The sequence below is a fragment of the Magnolia sinica genome, chromosome 9 (genome assembly GCF_029962835.1).
Source record: "Magnolia sinica isolate HGM2019 chromosome 9, MsV1, whole genome shotgun sequence".
Classification (NCBI taxonomy): domain Eukaryota; kingdom Viridiplantae; phylum Streptophyta; class Magnoliopsida; order Magnoliales; family Magnoliaceae; genus Magnolia; species Magnolia sinica.
Genome location: NC_080581.1, coordinates 89,776,745 through 89,796,195, shown reverse-complemented (window position 1 = coordinate 89,796,195; position 19,451 = coordinate 89,776,745). Strand labels below are relative to the sequence as shown.

The following is a 19,451-nucleotide window of genomic DNA, read 5'->3' as shown; positions in this document are numbered from 1 at the left end:
CAAAGAAAACCACATCTCTGCTCCTGACGAGCTTCTTCTCGGTCGGATCCCACAATTTGTAACTGAACTTTTCATCACCGTACCCCAAGAACACATACTGTCTGATCTTCATATCGAGCTTCGACCTCTCGTCCTTTGGTACGTGAACGGATGCCCTGCATCCAAACACCCAAAGATGAGTATACGATGGATCCTGTCCAGTCCACACCTTCTCAGGTACTTCTCCATTCAACGGGGCTGACGGAGACCTGTTTATCAAATACACCGCCATGTGTATTGCTTCTCCCCAGAATGTCTTGGGCAATTTCGCTTGGGATAACATGCATCTGATTCTCTCTACAATGGTGCGATTCATTAGCTCAACTACACCATTATGCTGGGGGTCCTGGGAACCGTCTGTTCATGCCGTATACCCAGGGACTTACAATACTCATGAAAGTCGCTAATGTATTCACCACTATTGTCAGTGCGGATGCACTTTAATGATCTACCTGTCTCTCTCTTGACCATAGCATGAAACAATTTAAACACACCAAAGACCTCATCCTTGGATTTCAAAGCATAAACCCAAACCCTCCTAGATGCATCATCTATAAAAGTGATAAAATACAATGCTCCACCCAAGATTTTTGTCCTCATAGGACCACAAACATCAGAATAAACCAAATCTAATGTATGCACTTTATTAACATGAGAAGCAGTTTTAACAAATAAAACTCTATGTTGTTTCCCTGATAAACAATCAAGACAGGTTTTGAGATGTATACCTATCATGTCTGGAAGGAGCTGCTTCCTCGCTAGTAGCTGAAGCCCTTTTTCACTCATGTGGCGTAGACGCCTATGCCACATGCTAACATTTAAATCTTTCGCTGCATTCAACCTACTCTTACACACACTGACACTTGCCTTGTAAAAGGTGCAACACTTCTTTCTTCTGGCTGCGATCAACAAACCCTTGATGAGCTTTCAGTGCCCACCAACAAACTGGCTTTCATAACTATCATCATCTAACATTTTCATCGACATTAAGTTGAGGCGAAGGTTTAGGATATGTCTCACATCCCTAAAAATCAATGTGCAGCCCACATCAGTCTTCACACAAATATCACTGACCCCTACGATCTTCGATACGCCAGAATTTCCCATCTTTACGATCCCATAGTCACCTGACTTGTAGCTTGTGAAGAAGTCTTTGTATGAAGTCACATGAAAAGAAGCTCTCCCAAGTCAATCACCTAGTCGGTGTCCTGACTCGTGGCCGTGAGACATATATCGTGATCTACTGAAAGAATAACTACAACGTCGCCATCTGAAGCGACCGTAATGAAATATGATTCATCTTCCTTTCCTTTTCCTTTCTTGTCATTCTTATCCTTACGACATTCATGCTTATAGTGGCCCTTTTTGCCATAATTCCAGCATTCAACATCTTTGCTATTACTCGACTTGCCTCTTGATTTATCTCGGGCCTTCTCGCCCTTCCTGTTCTTTCCTCTCCCCCGTTCATGTGTCACAAGGGCCTCTTACTGAGTAGACCCCTGAGACTTCTTCCTTGTCTCCTCATTGAAGAGACAAATGGTTACCTGTTCCATGGATATCTTTTTGTCTGGTGCGGAGTTACTTAGAGACACCACCAATGTCTCCCAACTGTCAGGCAATGAACTAAACAAAAGTAAAGCCTGCAATTCATCATCCAAGACCATCTTCATAGAGGAAAGTTGGTTCTATATCGCTGACCTCATTCATGTGCTTGACCACAGAACCATCATCTTTAAACTTGATATTCACAAGTCGCCTTATCAGAAAATTTTTATTACCGGCTGTCTTCCTCTCATACAGCCCTTTTAATTTTAGCCATAGGCTAGCGGCTGAGGTCTCTGTAGACACATGGTGGAACACAGAATCATCCAACCATTGTCTAATAAACCCCACCGCCTTTCGATCCATCTTTTTCCAATCATCATCAGACATATCCTTTGATTTTGCTGATATGCCTAAAATTGGTGAATATAGGTCCTTGCAATAAAGCAAGTTCTCCATCTTAGCCTTTCATATAGTCCAGTTAGAACCATTGAGGCTAATCATCCTTGATGAGCCACATTCCATAATTCAAAAAATCGATCCTACCCGTTCAATGAACTTAGCTCTGATACCACTTTGTTAGGGGCCTTACACAAAACCTTAGGATCTACCCTCTCGATACAAACTAGAATTATGGAATAATAAAGTAAGAAAATAAATCAAAGCATCAACCACACACCACATAAGATATTTTTACGTGAAAAACCCTCAAAGAGGTAAAAACCACGGGACTTCATTCAGATTAACAATCCACTATGAAGTAGAACGTTACAACCGTCTTCACTCACGCAGGAGTGAATAAACAATGAGAGAAACAAAGAAAAATGGAGAGCTCTCACCGATTACGAAGACGTAAAAGCGCTGATATATAAATTATACAGTAGATAACCTCCATGAGCATAACCTCCCTTCTACAATCTTCCTCTCTCTCTCTTTCTCTCAATGAAATAAATTAAAGCATTAACCACACACTACACAAGAGATTTTTACGTAGAAAACACTCGAAGAGGTAAAAACCACGGGACTTTGTCCATATCAACAATCCACTATAAAATAGAACGTTACAACCGTCTTCACTCACGCAGGAGTGGATAAACAATGAGAGAAACAAAGAAAAATGGAGAGATCTCACCGATTACGAGGATGTAGAAGCACTAAGATATAAATTACACAATAGATAACCTCCCTTCTACAATCTTTCTCTCTCTCTTTCTCTCTTTCTCTCACACCTTTGATAGCCCTCTTGTATTTTTCATTACACTAGAAAAACCCTAGGAACCCCTATTTATAGTTTTAAGAAACTCCTTTCCGCATCCCAGTTGCGAAAGGACTCAAAGTCCGCAATCCGCATAAAATCGCGGAACGAATCTGCATAATCACGACCGGTTGAGACGATGCCACGACCGGTCGAGCGCCACCCACGACCGGTCGAGCACCCCAGAGAAAAATAGTACAAAGTCACTGGACTTTGAGTCGAGTCAGGGCTCAACTCCACGACTGGTCGTGCACCAGTCCTCGACCGGTCGTGTAAGGCTCACGACCAGTCGAGCACGGGTCAAAAACCCCATCAATAAATAGGTCGGGCTTAATTTCCCGGTCCCTGGGCTGGATCTGATTTTTCCTAACCCCCCGTGGGAGAATAAAATATTAGCAAGGCATATTTGTTGCTCTCGAGATTCGAACATAGGACCTTCCGCTCTGATACCATGTCAAACAACCATTTACTCCTAAAAGCTTAAGCTGTCAAAGTGTGGTGTATCAATGTATATCAAGGGATTTTATTACTCTAACACCCCCCGCACGTGCGGGGTGGGAACTTCGCACGAGAGCATATTGAGAAGGGTGGAGGGATACTCACACCATAAATAGGTCGGGCTTGATTTCTTGGTCCCTGGGCTGGATCTAATTTTTCCTGACCCCCCTGTGGGAGAATAAAATATTAACAAGGCATATTTGTTGCTCTCGGGATTCGAACATAGGAGCACCGTCGGATTTAACGGCAATGGGTGCTTGAAATTCTTGTCAGTTTACCAGTGAGGCATGAGTGAGGACCTAGAGCCAAGCTCTTATTACGCAGGTTCCAGCACAAACTTCATGGCAAGGTAGGAGTTCTTCAGAACACGGGGGAGCTCATCACTATTAGAGATAGCAAGCATAGTCTTTTTATTCTTTTTCTTTTTTTCCGCTCTCAAATGCTCCTATTTTGGAGTACATGAGTCTTTCAACATACTATTCATTCCACACCAAGCCCGTAAAGCCATGGCATGATATAGGGCACCCATGGCTTGCTTGAGCTGCTTGGGGCATGGCTCTTGCTCCGTTAACTAACGCGAATTGGCAGACGATCTACTGGACTATCGTTCTATACATCCTGCTGAACAAAGTGCACAGGGATCTGAGATCTGGACATGGACGAGACCTCCCCGCCTCGATTCTTTTACATAGTCCAGGAGCTGGCTGCAGCAGAGAAGTGGGGCATTGCAGGGCGCTGGCTTAGTACCATTCCTGGACCTAGCAGCGGAATGGAAGGCTAGGCCTGAATTCAGACCGCACCGGAATCTCACGTACGGTGGGAGTGTTATAATATTTAGTGTAACAAAATACACCCTAAAACAAAAGGAAGAAAAATACCTGAGAGGAGGAAGTAGATCAGAGAGACGGACGGAGGCAGGCTTTCTCAGCCAGACACTGTTGGTATTTATCGAGGGAGAGATGGACGTTGGTTTTGGTTGGAAGCCGACCCGGGTGGACAGAATCGATCCAGGCAGGGGCTCTGTGGGACCTAGTATGATGTATGGATTTTATCCACGCCGTTAATCCATTTTTACATATGATTTTAGCGTATTATCCAAAACACAAGACAGATCAAAGGCTCAAGTGGACCACACAATGGGGATTGAACGCCTACCATTAAAACTCCTTGGAGTCCACAGAAGTTTGGATCAAGCTGATATTTATATTTTACCTTCATCCAGGTCTACTTGACCTTATGAACAGGTTGGACGGATAATAAACATCACAGTGGCCCTGAGAAGGTTTCAACGGTAGACATTGTTACCACCAGTGCATCCAGTGGTGTGGTCCACGTGAGCCTTCAATCTATCTCATTTTGTTTTAGCTCCTACCCTAAAATGATCTTGAAAAATGGATGATCAGTATAGATAAAAACCATACTTCATGGTGGGCCCCACAGACCCCTTACCTGGGAAATCGGATTGCCTACTGAGTTACTCAGTACTCAGTAGGCTCTTATTGTACTGAGTAAACTCAGTTGGGCCCACTTTGAATGTATGTGTTCAATCCACGCCGTCCATCCATTTTTTTCATCTAATTTAAGGGGTCGAGTCCAAAATTGAATCATATCCAAAGATCAAGTGGATCATACCACATGAAACAGTAGGGATAATGATTTCTACCATTGAAACATTGCTAAGCCCCACAGTGATGTTTATTTGTCATCCAACCGGTTCATAAGATCATAAAGACATGGATGAATGTAAAGCACAAATATAAGCTTGATACAAAACGTCCGTGGCCCCTAAGAAATTGTCAACGGCAGAAGATCAATTCAACTGTTTCCTTTGGTGTGATCCATTTGAATATTGTATATGCTTCATTTTTTAGCTTAAGAAATAAAATTATCTAGTAAAATGGATTGACGGAGCAGATAAAATACATAAATCATGATGGACCTCAACGAGTTTACTCAGTACGCAGAGCGTAATGAGATACTCACTACTCGATCCGCTTCCCCTACCTGGACCGATTTCTGTATGTGGGTTGGCAGGACCCAATCCCAACCCGTACATCACGGTGGCCCCACAGAGCCATGCCTGGACCAATTCCTATCCAGCCGAGGCCGGGCAAGATGGACGCGGATTAGCTACTGACAGGTCGGGTAGCAAGACTAGCTACTGAAGTGACGTCACCCAGTTATGTGGGTCTCACCATGATGTATGTGGTGTATCCACACCGTCCATCCATTTGGAGAGATAATTTTAGAGCATTGTCCAAAGGATGAGCCAGATACAAATCTTTGGTGGACCCCACTACAGAAAACAGTAGAGAGAGTGACCCCACGGTTGAAATCCTCCTAAGGTCCATTTATTTGATATCCAATCAGTTCATAAGTTAAAATAAATATTAAATAAGTTAAAACACAAATACCAGCTTGATCGAAAACTTTTATGGCCCTTATTAGTTTTTAATGGTGGGCATCACTCTCTCTATTTTTTTCTATGGTGGGGTCCACTTGAGCTTTGGATCTGACTAATTCTTCGGCTCATACCCTAAAATGGTCTCTCCAAATGGATGAACGGTGTGGATACAAATATACACCATGGTGGGATCCACAGAACTTGTGACGTCACTTCTGTGGCGATTCTCGCTACTCAACCTGACCGTAGTGCACCCGCGCCCAGGCAAGACGCAATTAGCTTCCATTTGTGCAGGACGCTTATTAATTGCTGAGAGCCCACTCGTAAAAAGACTGGCGGAGGGCGGTCCTTGCATCACTTTCGCCAGCTTGGGTGCGGCTTGAGTGAATCCGCGGGGATCTATCGAGGTGGGTAGGATTTATGTCTGCGGGGCCCGTGTTCTATATGCTTTGTATCCGTTCGTGCTCGGTTTGTTTTTGTTTCATGTCATCTGTAGTGTGTGGGCGTGCAAGTTCAATATAGCAATTCAATTTAAACAACTCGACTTCAACCCCAAGTGTCAAAATAAGCATATATATCAAATATAAAATTGTATGTGATTAGATTTTGAGAAAATCGGTCACTTATTTACCTATTTGTAAAATTTTATAATGATCAAGCTATAATTAAAGGGTGGGGCTTCTTCCAAAGATGGGTTATTTTATGCTTTATGCAAAAAAAGGACTTTTGGAATACTGGTGCAATCAAACAAAACGAAAAACTCATAATCGATCATTAGAAGCAACTGTGAGAGAATGTCTTTTGAAAGAACTATGTGATATTAAATAGATAACAAATCCAGCCTATATGTAAAGATTTGGATTACAACTAAAGATAAAAGATAAATTGATAGATTTGTTCGATTATTTTTGGATTAGTTTTTTTTTTTTTTTTTTTTAATGCTTAGTTTGTTGATTTCCTCTGTTATTTATAGAGTTCTTTTACAACTTATTTTTCCATATCATTCTTCCATTACTGCAATTGTTATGGCAATCGAAAAACTTTTCTAGATCCTTTTCTTATATATATATCCTTCTTTTGTTACGTTTCTTTTTTGTGACAGTTATTCTTGTATTGGCCAAACTTTGTTCCTCTCGATCGCATTTTGTATTTTAAAATGATCAACCCCGTTTCTCTATTCGTCATTAGACTTTTGAATAACTTGACCACATCATTCCGTTGACCATTTACTAACGTTTAAAATTGAATTTATGCTAACTATAATTCTGAAAAAAATACTTCGAGTATTTTAAAGATCTTTTTTTATGCAATATCATATGTCATATTCCTATTAGCTTTCCTTAGAATAGCCAAAAATAGGGTACAAAAGCATCCACCCGTCCATCTACATTGAAAACTCATTTTAGGTCATGAACCAAAAATGAAGCGGATACAAATGTCAAGTTGACCATAGTATAGACATGGATGAAGGCAAAAACAAATTTTAGATTAATCCAAAACTTTCATGGCCTCTTAAAAAGTTTTCAACAATACACGTTCAATTCATAAGGCTTCCTATTGTGTGGTTTACTTAAGCTTTGCATATGCTTCAGTTTTTAGCTCAAGCCCTAAAATGTAATGTCCTGAATTTTTGCTACTTTTGTTACATATATATATATATATATATATATATAGAGAGAGAGAGAGAGAGAGAGAGTCATGCTCCCCTGCGCACCTACGCACGTGCGCACCTTTGCACATGTGCCATGGGTGTCTAATCTGAACGGTCCATGTGATGCGGAATCCCATAAAACCTCACGTGACAAATTTTCACCCCGATCTAATATTCTGGTGGGCCATAGCAAAGAGAAATGCAAATCAAGGGAGGAAACTGTTTTCATTTTTCATGGCCCATCAAAGTTTTAGATCAAAGTAAAACTTGGGCCCGGGAGGTTTCAGGAGGTGCTACTTCACATGAACAGTTCAGATTTTGGATCCACATCACGTATGATGGGTTCTCAAAAAAGTTCGTACGTAGTACGTACAAACTGCTTCGCAGGTGAGCGTTTCCATATATATATATATATAGCATATATTATCACTTACTGACCCTTGACACTCGAGGTGAGCTTATACGTAGGTGATACCAATAAAGAAACACACGAATCCGATTAATCAACCATACGAAGCCAATCAATCCGCCCAATCACTTAAACCTCAGGTATAGCCTCGTGATTTATTCATATAGGGCTCAAATCTATCCAACATATCACTGACCAATCGAGACAATCACAACTAAATTAAAGATCTACGTATAGTCAAGATAACTAAGGGTCAAATCTTAATTAACAAACCAAAGTGACACAATTATTCGTTTAGCTTAAGAACTGATGGTTCAAAGTGATTATGACCGAATCGCCATTTTTGATAATTGTGAATAGGCCACAGTATGGACTTAGGTAATCCAGACCCTAACCATTGCACACAAAAAATCTCCCTACCCAATTCATTCCAGAAATACCCCAATTATCTAAATAAGTTAGATACCGCTCGTTAGTGGGCTACTAGTTCTAAAATAATAGAATAATGTCCGTCTCACTAGGGCTTAACGCCCATTGCAGGTGGCGAACCAAGAAAGTACCCAGAACTATTCAACTTGGGCCAGAAGCTAAGTGCTTGAAACGCGCAAATCTCGTAAATTGAAATCTAAAAACTTAAGTGAAATAATCCTTCCGCTATTTCATGAACTTGAGGCTTTCCGACCGCTAGATCGCAACCAAATTTGAGGCATGAGTTAATGATATTTTTCTACTCATATCCGTATAACTGTAGCCCCGATCATTCACCAACGATCGTCCATCGTGAGTGGGACCCCCACGGTTGATTAAAGTATCTGATTGCCACCCGATTCTGACAAACCCTAGATCTTGTAGTGGGGCACCTTTCCATTGACTCGAATGAGATAGTGGGCCCCCAAAAAGACTCTGTAAATCAAAATCAACCCCCGAATGAGCAAGTATAATGGAAAAGAGGCCCCTAGGGCCATTTGAGCACAAGTGAACTGCATTCTTTTTCCGGATCATGTTAGAAAATGGCCCAAAAATGAGGTAGATCCAAAACTCAAGTGAACTGCAATATGGAAAATAATGAGGGTTGAATGTCCACCATTGAAACATAAACGGGGCCACAAAAGTTTTAGATCTACATGTATTTTTGTGTTTTGAACAATGGCACATAAATATCACAGTGGAAACCAGAGAGGATTCGACAAGAGGCAATTCTCTTGCACATTTTTTCCTGTTGTGTAACCCACATGAGTTTTAGATTTATCTTATCTTTGGGTCATCTCATAACATTACCTGACAAAATCAATGGATAGGTGAATTTATCATAAACAACCTGGCTACACTCGAGCCAGCTGGACGCACCACAACCAGCCAGAATGCACCTGAGCAAACCCGAACCAAATACAAGTATCTGACGCATTTCAATTTTTCTACTCAACCATACCTAACCCCAATTTTACAAAACTCTCAAATTAAAATACCCTAGCATGATATATTTCACAAGAATAGATAAAAATCATGAAATATCAATCTTTTCGAATACAAAATTACTTAGTTGATTTGGAGAGATGGGTGGCTGTCAAGAGTCGGCAATGATCGGGTAGGCTAGGTGGGTGCGAATGAGCTGCTTATTCGAGACGAGCTAGTGGTTGTTGGGTCGGGACCGTCGGGTGTGGTCATGTTGTAAATGAGAGAGAGAGAGAGAGAGATTTAAGAAAATGTGTTGGAAATATCAAAAAATAAAATTAAATTAATTATATTCTTTCACCAGGCTGAATCACGTAAAATATACACTATCCTTAAAGTGCGATTCGTTCCCTTATCAAATTGTTGATAGGTTACAGGCGAATTGCTTCTAGGATAAGACAAGCCTGTTTGGATCCTGCGTTCAACAATAACGAAGGGTCCACCTAGGAACAATTTCAACGCAACAAATCTTCTGGCAGAATCAAAATGAGAATGTGTTAACAATATTCTAAAATGGAGATGCAATCCTTAGGATCTGATAGATGAGGAGAGATGTGAGTTTGAGACGATGAAAATTGGACCAGAATGGTCTAGTTTATATAGGCACTAGGGAGTGGACCGTTGTTAGGTGGCCATTAATGGTTCAGAATGTTTGAAAAATGTTTCTGTCCGTTGTTCGTTAATTTCAGTTGTTTTTGGTCATTGGATCGGAAGATCTGACCGTTGGATCATCATATCCCGTTCGTTTTTAAACCAAGGCTTTCAAGGCTCATAGTCGTTTTTAGAAATGGCTGACCGTTTCGGATTAATAATCTGACTGTTCTCAGTCACCTATAACGTCCTGACTCATTTCAGACCCATCGCACCTGGGTTCATACTAGACCACTCGCATCGTCTCACGATGTTCCGCATAAGGTTGCGAGAGAGCGACCTATCTGCGACATGATGTGCATGTGCAAAGTGCAAGGTGTGCCAACTAGCGCTATTACTGCCACACTGCTCACACCCGTGCCCAAGCGTGAGTGCGTGCATGTGTTCCAGTGTATCACTGGAACATGCAACCCGAGCATCACAATCTCCAAAGCTCCAAGTAAGGATACTACACAGACATTCTCATATAAACCACGATTTTCTTCTTTTCATTTTCGATGTGGGACAAAAGCAAACACTGCACTTTTCAATTTGAAATTCCCAAAAAGCATTTTGGTGGCAAAATCCCAAAATTTTGAAATATATGTTTTTTTTTTTAAAACCACAAATTTCAACAGGGGTTGGGTCGGGTGTAATGTGTAGGTTAGATTAAGTCTTTAAATAATAATAATAATAATACACACATACACACATGCAACCCGAAACCAAGTTGAGGAGGGTTTCGAATCGAGTTGGATTTCAGCTTGACTAGGTTACCCAAACGCAACTCAGTTTGAGTTTAGTTTGGACAAAGTCTACTCGGTTCAAATCAACTCACCCACTCAATTACGCCGAGTCAAATCTCAACAAGTCGGACGAGTCAAGTTTGCTGAGTCAACTCATCCCATACCCAGCTCTCCTCCCAATGTAGGATGTCTCCCTACCAATAATTTTATTTTTTTATTTTTTAAGTTTGAATAATGCATCCAAGTGGACCCATCTAGTCCCGAATGCAAGGCCAAAATCAAAATTCTAAAGTATGTGGTTGGTAGCCTTTCTTAATCGAAAAAATAAAAGCAGTTTGAATAATGCATCGAAGTGGACCCATCTAGTCCTAGATGCAACGTGGTTGGTAGCCTTTCTTAATAAAAAATAAAAGCGGTTTGAATAATGCATTTAAGTGGACGTGTAGTCCTGGATGCAAGGCCAAAATCAAAATCCTAAAAAGGCCTGTTTGGCCGAATTGATCCCACGATATTAGGAGGGATGAGATCGCAATATCCAGGGATATGCATGATGAGCCAAACAAACCTGGTGAACTTCTCCCAGGTTATAAGTAATCCCATATATCTTAAAACAATCCACTGACATTACCATCATTACCTTAAACTTGATCCCATCCCTTGGTTGGATGGATTAGAAGAAAAAATCCTGCGATATGCCACGTGCCAAACAAACCTAGTGAACTTATCCCGGATATAGCAATCCCACGTATCTTAAACCAATCCACTGGCACCACTATCATTACCTTAAAATCCATCCCATTGGATTCGCCCGGCCAAACAGGCGTACGTGGTTGATGCCCTTTCTTAATCAATGAATAGTCTTGTGTTTTTAAATCAAAGTCAGTCAACAAAAACAATAAAAAAAAAGTTGGAATGACCACTTTCCTAGATACTTGGTAGTAGCCAAGACACGTCCTAGATACTTGGTAGTAGCCAACAGCCCACTGACACCCGTGGATCCAAGGATAGCATAAGGTATTGGAGGAAGCAGATTGGCTGGTGTACAGGTACGTATCGTGCGGATAGTATAAGTTTTCGGAGGAAGCGGATTGGCTGGTGTGTGGGATAAGGTCTTGGAGGAAGCGGATTGGCTGGTGTAAAGTACTTGTCATTCGAAGAGGAGCGCTGACGCTCCACGAGCTCGGAAGTTGTACGAACGGTTCAAAGGAGATCAAAGTTTCATGGCCCCACAGTTGATGTATTTTTTACCTCCACCACCGTTTATTCATTTTTCGGCAACACCACGAATAGCAGTGGGGATAATAATTTTCACAGTTAAAAAATTATTAAAACTCGCTATAATGATTATTTTCCATCCATATGTTGATAATGTTAAAAAGGCCTCAAAGAAAAGGAAATACAAATTTCATATTGATCCAAAACTTCCAGGACCCATAAAAAGGCTTTGATGGTAGATGTTTAACTCTCAGTGCCTTTTGCAGTGTGGTCCACTTGATAGTTAGATCTATCTTAATTTTTCATCTCAAGCCTTAAGATGAGCTCACCAAATGGATGTGCGGTTTCGATATAACAAATACCTCGTGATGAGACCGGTAGAACTGACTGATCTACTGACAGAGTAGGGAGGTGGTTATTTACTGTGCTACGTAAGCCTTATAATAATTCCATCCACGCAATTTTATGTTTTTTTTCAGACTATTTTATTCGTAAGTGAGGCAAATTCAAAAATAACGTGGAACACATCAAATGAAAGACTAGTAGTTCAACACTCACCGTTAAAAAATAAATACTTGGTGACGCTAAAAAGTATTAGGCTGACACCGCAAGTTCCGTGGGGTCACCATTGTGTATGTGTTGTATCCACACCGTCCATACATTTGAAAACATCATTTTAGTGCATGATTCAAAGAACAAGGTAAATCCAAAACTAGAGTGGACTCCATCACAGAAAACAGTGGGGAGAGTGATGCCCACCGTTGAAACCTTATGAAGGTCCACCATTATGTTTATTTGAAATCGAACCTGTTCATGTGTTAACGCAGACATAAAAGAAAGGAAAACACAAATATCAGCTTGATCGAAAACTTTTGTGGCCGTTATATCTTTTTAACGGTGGATGTCACTCTCCCCTCTCTTTCCTGTGGTGGGGTTCACTTGAGCTTTGTATCTTACTCATTCTTTGGGTAATGTCCTAATATGATCTCTCCAAATGGATGGACGGCGTGGATACAAAACATACATCATGGTGGGGCCCACATAACTTGGTGACGTCACTTCATTAGCTGAGTCTCGCTATTCAATATCTAATCCGCGTACGTATTTTGTAATTAAATTTTTTTTAATTAAAGTATAACGGTGACGACAGCGAAAATGACGTGGACCAATTACATTTTAGGGTACGGGAAACCCTGTTCGCTGGAAACAGACGATATGCAGAAATAATTGAGTGCCTTTGCTTTTGCAACGGATGTATCTTCCTTGTTGTAAGAATAATTCAGAAAGACTTGTTTTCAAGAAGTGAGAGAAAAAATGGAGAGTATTGTTCAGTTCGCCGTACAAAAATTGAACGATTTTGTAAGAAAGGAAGCAGATTTGCTACTCGGAGTAGATGAGCAGATCATATCCCTTCGAACCAAACTTGAATGGATGCGTGCCTTCCTCAAAAACGCACATCGGATGCGCATAGAGAATGAGTTATTTAAGCTATGGATGTCTCAAATAAGAGAAGTAGCCTATGATGCTGAGGATGTCATCGACTCTTACATCTTTAACATTGAACAGAAACGACGAGAAGATACAAGTGCTGGATTTATGAGATGCCTGACTAGTTTTGCTGGTTGCATCAAAGACATACCAGCCATCCACGACGTTGGAAAGAAGATCCTCAACCTAGAAAAAAGGCTCGGCGATATCAAGGAGAACATATCACAGTACGACGTCGGCAATATATTAGTTGGTGGAGAAGCTTCATCTTCTTCAAATCAAAGCCAGCTGCGGAGGGAGAAGATGGCTCCCATCGTCGAGGAAGCCGATGTGGTCGGTTTTGAGGAGGAGACAAAGACACTGGTGCGGCAGCTGACTGAAGGAGATGCGCGGCGTGCTGTTATTTCGATCACGGGTATGGGAGGATTAGGTAAGTCTACTCTCGCAAAGAAAGTTTACAATGACATCCATGTAAAGACGAGTTTCGATTTTCAAGCTTGGGTGTATGTCTCTCAACAATATCTAGTCCGAGAGCTTTTACTGAGCATTATAAAATGCTTTAGAGACGTCAAACGAGATGAAAAAGAGATGACGCCTGAGGAAGACCTGCGGCAGGAACTCTCTCAGCACTTACAAGGGAAGAGATATCTGGTGGTAATCGATGATATATGGAGTAGACAAGCTTGGGACAGTTTGGTTTCTGCATTTCGAGATACAGAAAATGGCAGCAGAGTGCTTCTTACGACTCGCAATGAAGATGTAGCAAGGCATGCAGACGCACAGAGTACACCCCATAAACTCCGTTTGCTGGATGGAAACGAGAGCTGGTCACTGTTCTGTAAGAGAGCACTTCCCGGAAATCTTGCTCCTACGTGCCCTCCAAATCTGGAAGAGTTGGGAAGAAAGATGGTCGCCAAATGTGGAGGTTTACCTCTAGGAATTGCAGTATTAGGAGGCGTCCTATCAAGAAAAGAGAAGTCAGTGAATACGTGGGAGAAGGTGCTTAAAAGTGTGGAATGGTGGCTAAATGAAAGCAAAGAAGATGGGATCTCAGGCATATTGGCCCTGAGTTACCATGACATGACCTATGAATTGAAGCCCTGTTTTCTTTATTTTGGAGCTTTTCCTGAAGACTCTGAAATTGACGTGGACGACTTGATTAAGTTGTAGATAGCAGAAGGGTTCGTGCAGCAAAGAGGAGAAGAAGAACTGGAGGATGTTGCGGAGGATTACCTGGATGAGCTCATCAGTAGAAGCATGATTCAGGTGGCGAGCAGGAGGATCAATGGAACGATTAGAAGATGCCGTATTCATGATCTTCTACGAGACCTCTCAATATCAGAAGGGAAGGAGGAGAGATTTCTGGAAGTGCATGGGAACATGGCGCCTGAATTACCTACCAAGGCACGCCGACTTGCAATTACTTCTGGTGACATCAGTAAGTCCATCTCTCTTAACTGCTCCATTCTACAACTCCGCTCTTTGTTGCGCTTCAGTTATGAGGTTCAAATGCTGGAGAAACCGCAGTTGACAATCATCTGTAGAGCTTTCAAATTGCTGAGGGTGATGTATCTCCGACGCGTACAACTCTCTAGTCTCCCTGATGAAATAGGGTATCTAATCCACTTGAGGTACCTATGTCTCAGGGGGAGAAGGTTGGAAAGGCTACCATCTACCATAACTCGCCTCTCCAATTTACAGACTCTCTATCTACTAGCTACAAATATTCTCATCCTACCAGATGATATTTGTAAGATGGAACAGTTAAGGCACCTACACCTAATAACTGAAGGAGGACCTCCCTGTCAAATCAGAAACGTCATGCATATCCATCGTTTAAGCAATCTCCAGACTCTAAATTTAGTAGAGGGGGGTAGCTGGATAGAAGATGGGTTGGAGAAACTAACCAATTTGAGAGATTTGGGAATAAAGGGAGATCTCAAAATGGCATTGTCCCATTCCATTCATAAACTGGCAAGCCTCAGATCATTGCGGCTAGAGGCAAGTCCTAATTGCTCGATTCCAGCGTTTCCATCCTTCTCAAATCATCACCATCTATTTCACATGACTTTGGACGGACCCTTTGGGAGATTACCGGACGTGCATGAGTTCCCACCTAACCTCACAGAGCTATACCTGAATGGGTCCCAATTAGAGCGAGACTTGATTGGAACGCTGGAGATGCTGCCGAACCTTCGGATACTCTATTTATCCTGGAAATCTTACATAGGAAAGGAAATGGTTTGCTCCGTTGGAGGGTTTCCACTGCTCGACGATTTGAGTATCTATGGATTGGATGACTTAGAGGAATGGAGAGTGGAGGAAGGTGCGATGCCGAAGCTTAGATGTTTAATTATTCATGATTGCGAAAGATTGAAGATGCTTCCCGAAGGATTGCGACATATCAGCACCCTACGAGATTTGAAGTTAGAAGAGATGCCAGAAGAATTCATAGAAAGGGTACGAAAAGACGATGGAGAAGACTGGTTTAAGATCCGACACATACCGTCAGTCAACATCGACCCATACTGATGTCAGTAAGTGTATGGGAATCTTTCCATGTAGGTAATTGGTGTTGGATTTGTTCGCATCCATCTCATCCATCCATACCGTCCTTTAGGTTCAGTCCACTCATCTTCTATTCCTTAGAAAATTTATAATGATTGGATGATCCAAACGGTCCATCTAGTTTCATGGAGAAAGTAGGGACAGGATTGCTTCTATAGGTTTAGTCAAGAACGCTTACAGTCGTTTGATTGTTGTGATTTTTACATAGTAGTGGAGAAGAGTGGACAGTACCTTATGGACGGTCTCCATAGATGATATTGATTCGTACGGGTTCAAATGCAGTCCAGGTGCAGGTAAAAGTTCAAATATGTGAGCTATCTACTTCTCTTGTAAAATTTAGGCTTTTTATAAAAATGTCCTCTTGTATGTTATTTCTTTGTATTATCAGTGTAATAAAGATGGAGTATGTCAAGGCAATGTAACCGATTTGAAATCACGTATTTTTATTTTTTTTTATCATTTAAACAAAGTTAGAGGTGATGTACTCTCACCTTTCTCTAATAAAAGTTGGGATGACTAGTATCTTTCTTCCAACTTGTATATATTTGACATAAGAATGTTGCCATGCATAAAATGTTGACATGTGGTTGGCTTATTTGTGTTGTAAGTAGGTGATGATGGGTTGACTTTACTTCTTTCATGATTTTCTTTTGACTTGTTTACGTTGTTAGTAGTAAAGAGTGTGTGTGTGGAGGTCGTTGGACAATGTTCTCATATGGTACTCTTATGTTTCATTCAAATTCCATCAAACAAATACTTATATGATGTTTGATGTAACTTCTTTTCATTGTGTATTTCGATTAAATGAATTCATGGATTACCAAATATTAGATATTGATGTTTACTTGATTTTCCTTTTGAGGAGATGAGGTTGATGTCCCCCTCTTTTATGTAATTTTTTCTTCAATCTATCAATAAAATTCAGTGTGATCTGATCATTGAGCACCAAAGAGGCAAGGAAATGAATGACAAAGGAACCTACTCATCCAAATGAGTAGGGGGATGAGTAGGTGAAATAGACCAACTTCAGCAATGTTCTAAAGCACATTGGCATGGTATAAGCCTCCTGTTCGAACTAGAGTCTGAAACAAAGTTCTGCTCAGAATCTTTTCTGAGATTAAGGAATAGGAACTGATTCAATCTATTTATGGAGTTTGAAACCAAACATGTCCACAGTTCATCAGTTTAGACTATCCAATTAGTTTGTTCCACTTTAATTGAACAGCATGAGAAGACACACACATCATAGATGAACTTTTCCATCCCATATAATAAAAAACAAACCTTTGGAGCAAAGGTCCAATATTCCAGTGAGTTTGCATTAGATATCATACTCCAAGGAACCATTTTGGTCACATGACTACATCTCTGTTTTTCTTTTTCTTTTGGCAGCAAACTAGACAGCATAACCTTACAATCATCATCAATATCAATGCCACAATTCATCTTGAGCATCCATCCATCCAAAAGGACAACATAAGAACGAAACACACACACACACACACACACACACACACACACACACACACACACACACACACACAGGGGTTTACACAAGAAAAATGACAAATAAAGAAAACCCAAGAAGAGAGAGTGATGATGATAGAGAATCTAAGCCTTGGGCTTGAATGGGATTGGCCTTATCACAATCTGATGGTACACTGCTGCAAGCGCTGCCCCAATGAATGGGCCTACCTAGAATATCCAATGGTCATCCCACGCATGGTCCTTTTTGTAGATGATGGCAGCTCAAAGGCTCTTGGCTGTGTTGATGCTGCTTCCAATGATGGGGAGGGTGGCCAAGTGCAATAGGAACACAGCTAACTCAATTGGGAGAGGTGCAAGGATAGGCACATGAGAATATCTGGCATTACTCTTGGCATCAGTGGCAGAGAAGACAGTGTAGACAAGAACAAATGTGCCCACAATCTCAGCACACAAACCATCTCCCTGGGTGTAGCCATGATTCATAACATTGGCTCCCCCACCCAACATCTGGTAAGGGCCCTTTTGGAATCCTTTCACCACACCATTCCCACAGATTGCTCCCAACTACTGCATCACCATGTAGAAAACAACCCTCATCAGGGAGATCTTCCTGGCCACCATAGGGCTGCTGCTGTTTTGTTGGCACTTGACGGAATGGTTGTACAGAGCTGTTTCCAGTCAAGAAATTTCAGGTGAGTGCTTCCATGTTCCATTAAAAAATAAAAATAAAAATAAAAATATAAGGAAAAGGAATGAGAAAAGACAGCAGCAGCCCAAACGTCACAGCTGTATTTATGTGTCCACGTGAAATACCAGCCATACAATAGACCAAGGCAAAGATCATGCCACCAAATGCCCAATCCCCTGAATACCCACACTGGAATACATGGCAGGTGTCCTTTTGACACTAATGACAGTGAGGATGGTGATGTAGAGGAATAGGAATGTAGCCATGAACTCTGCAATGCCAGCCCTCCAAATTGATCATGATTGAGCTCACTAGGCTCAAACAACGGTGGTGGTGGTGGCTCCTTGCAGTCCCGGTCTTGGCTCTGTGCTGCTGTCCCCATGAGCTGCCTCTCTAAGAACTTGTTTGCTCCCAGCTTTGCATGACTATAGCTATACCTTTGATGGCTCCGTAAATTGGCAATATGAAACTGCTGAAGCATTAAAATGTCTAAAAAAAAATGCATTAAAGCTTAACAAAAAATTCTTTACTTGAGGTTACCTTAATAAATTTTGTTGCAAGCATTTAAAAGTGAAATATGTTATGATATACATGCATGCATATGATATGTTGGCCCACTAAAATCCTTCCATCAGTTAAGAGGACCCCTCGTCTTAGGGCTTTTGGATCTAACCGTGCCGTTCAGTGGTACATGGGAGCACAAATGAATTGATCCATAATTGGTGGAAAGGATAGGACCCACTATTCACACGCATCGTCTCCTTTCTTTTCAATGAATGGGTGTTTTTATTACTCAAAAGATGCAAATAATTACAAACCCATGGAAGCTAAATGAAGAAATATACAGAGGCATGGCACAAGGAAAAACTGAGAACCTAGCAATAGCATTGTACAAAAATTTCATGCTATTCCAACTTTATCTTATAATCCCTTCCTCGCGTCACTGCCCTTTGCTTTCCAATAGGATTGCTTCCCAGATCGCCTAAAACTGATTCCGCTGGATTCCCTTTGCCCAACTATCAAAAGATGTCTATTCCACCATCAGGTTCAAAATTCTGTGCCAGAATATCCCAGAGGAGAACTCTTTCCTTTCAAAATACAAGCATTGCTCTCTTTCCACTATCTTCCACTTAGATTCTATCCACCCTTCAGAAAGCTCCAACACTGTCATCCGAGTGACACAAATCACCCCAAATTGTCTGAAAATTGTTGCCCACATTTGATATGCATAGTTACAATGAATCAGTAACCGTGAGTATTTCTCCTCTGCTTCACTGCACATTGGACATCTATTAGGCATTTGAATCCCTCTTCTCTGCAGCTTATATATGGTTAGAATGTTATTTCTGTATGCTTCCAAACACAAAACACTTAATGT

At 41.2% G+C, this 19,451-nt stretch overlaps 3 protein-coding genes and 1 pseudogene across 4 annotated transcripts in view; 3 read left to right on the top strand and 1 right to left on the bottom strand.

Annotated features, from left to right (window-relative positions):
- LOC131256030 (disease resistance protein RPP8-like) overlaps positions 1–16,267 on the top strand; it is a 68,875-nt gene extending 52,608 nt beyond the window's left edge. The window contains exon 2 of one of the 2 annotated variants that reach the window (XM_058257028.1): positions 15,950–16,267. The gene's annotated coding sequence lies outside the window, so the exon portion shown is untranslated. The remainder of the gene's footprint in view (positions 1–15,949) is intronic. The other variant, XM_058257026.1, reaches the window with a different exon arrangement.
- Positions 13,156–15,415, top strand: LOC131256033 (putative disease resistance protein At1g50180). The gene has a single exon (XM_058257031.1). It carries the CDS (start codon positions 13,156–13,158, stop codon positions 14,497–14,499), a length of 1,344 nt encoding a protein of 447 aa, XP_058113014.1. The 3' UTR covers positions 14,500–15,415.
- On the top strand, positions 14,587–15,861 carry LOC131255356 (probable disease resistance RPP8-like protein 4). Its single transcript, XM_058256053.1, has one exon. The coding sequence runs from the start codon at positions 14,587–14,589 to the stop codon at positions 15,859–15,861; it is 1,275 nt and encodes a 424-aa protein (XP_058112036.1).
- Positions 16,268–17,500: 1,233 nt separating the features above from the next.
- Positions 17,501–18,942, bottom strand: LOC131256036 (probable aquaporin PIP1-4; annotated as a pseudogene).
- Positions 18,943–19,451: the final 509 nt, after the last annotated feature.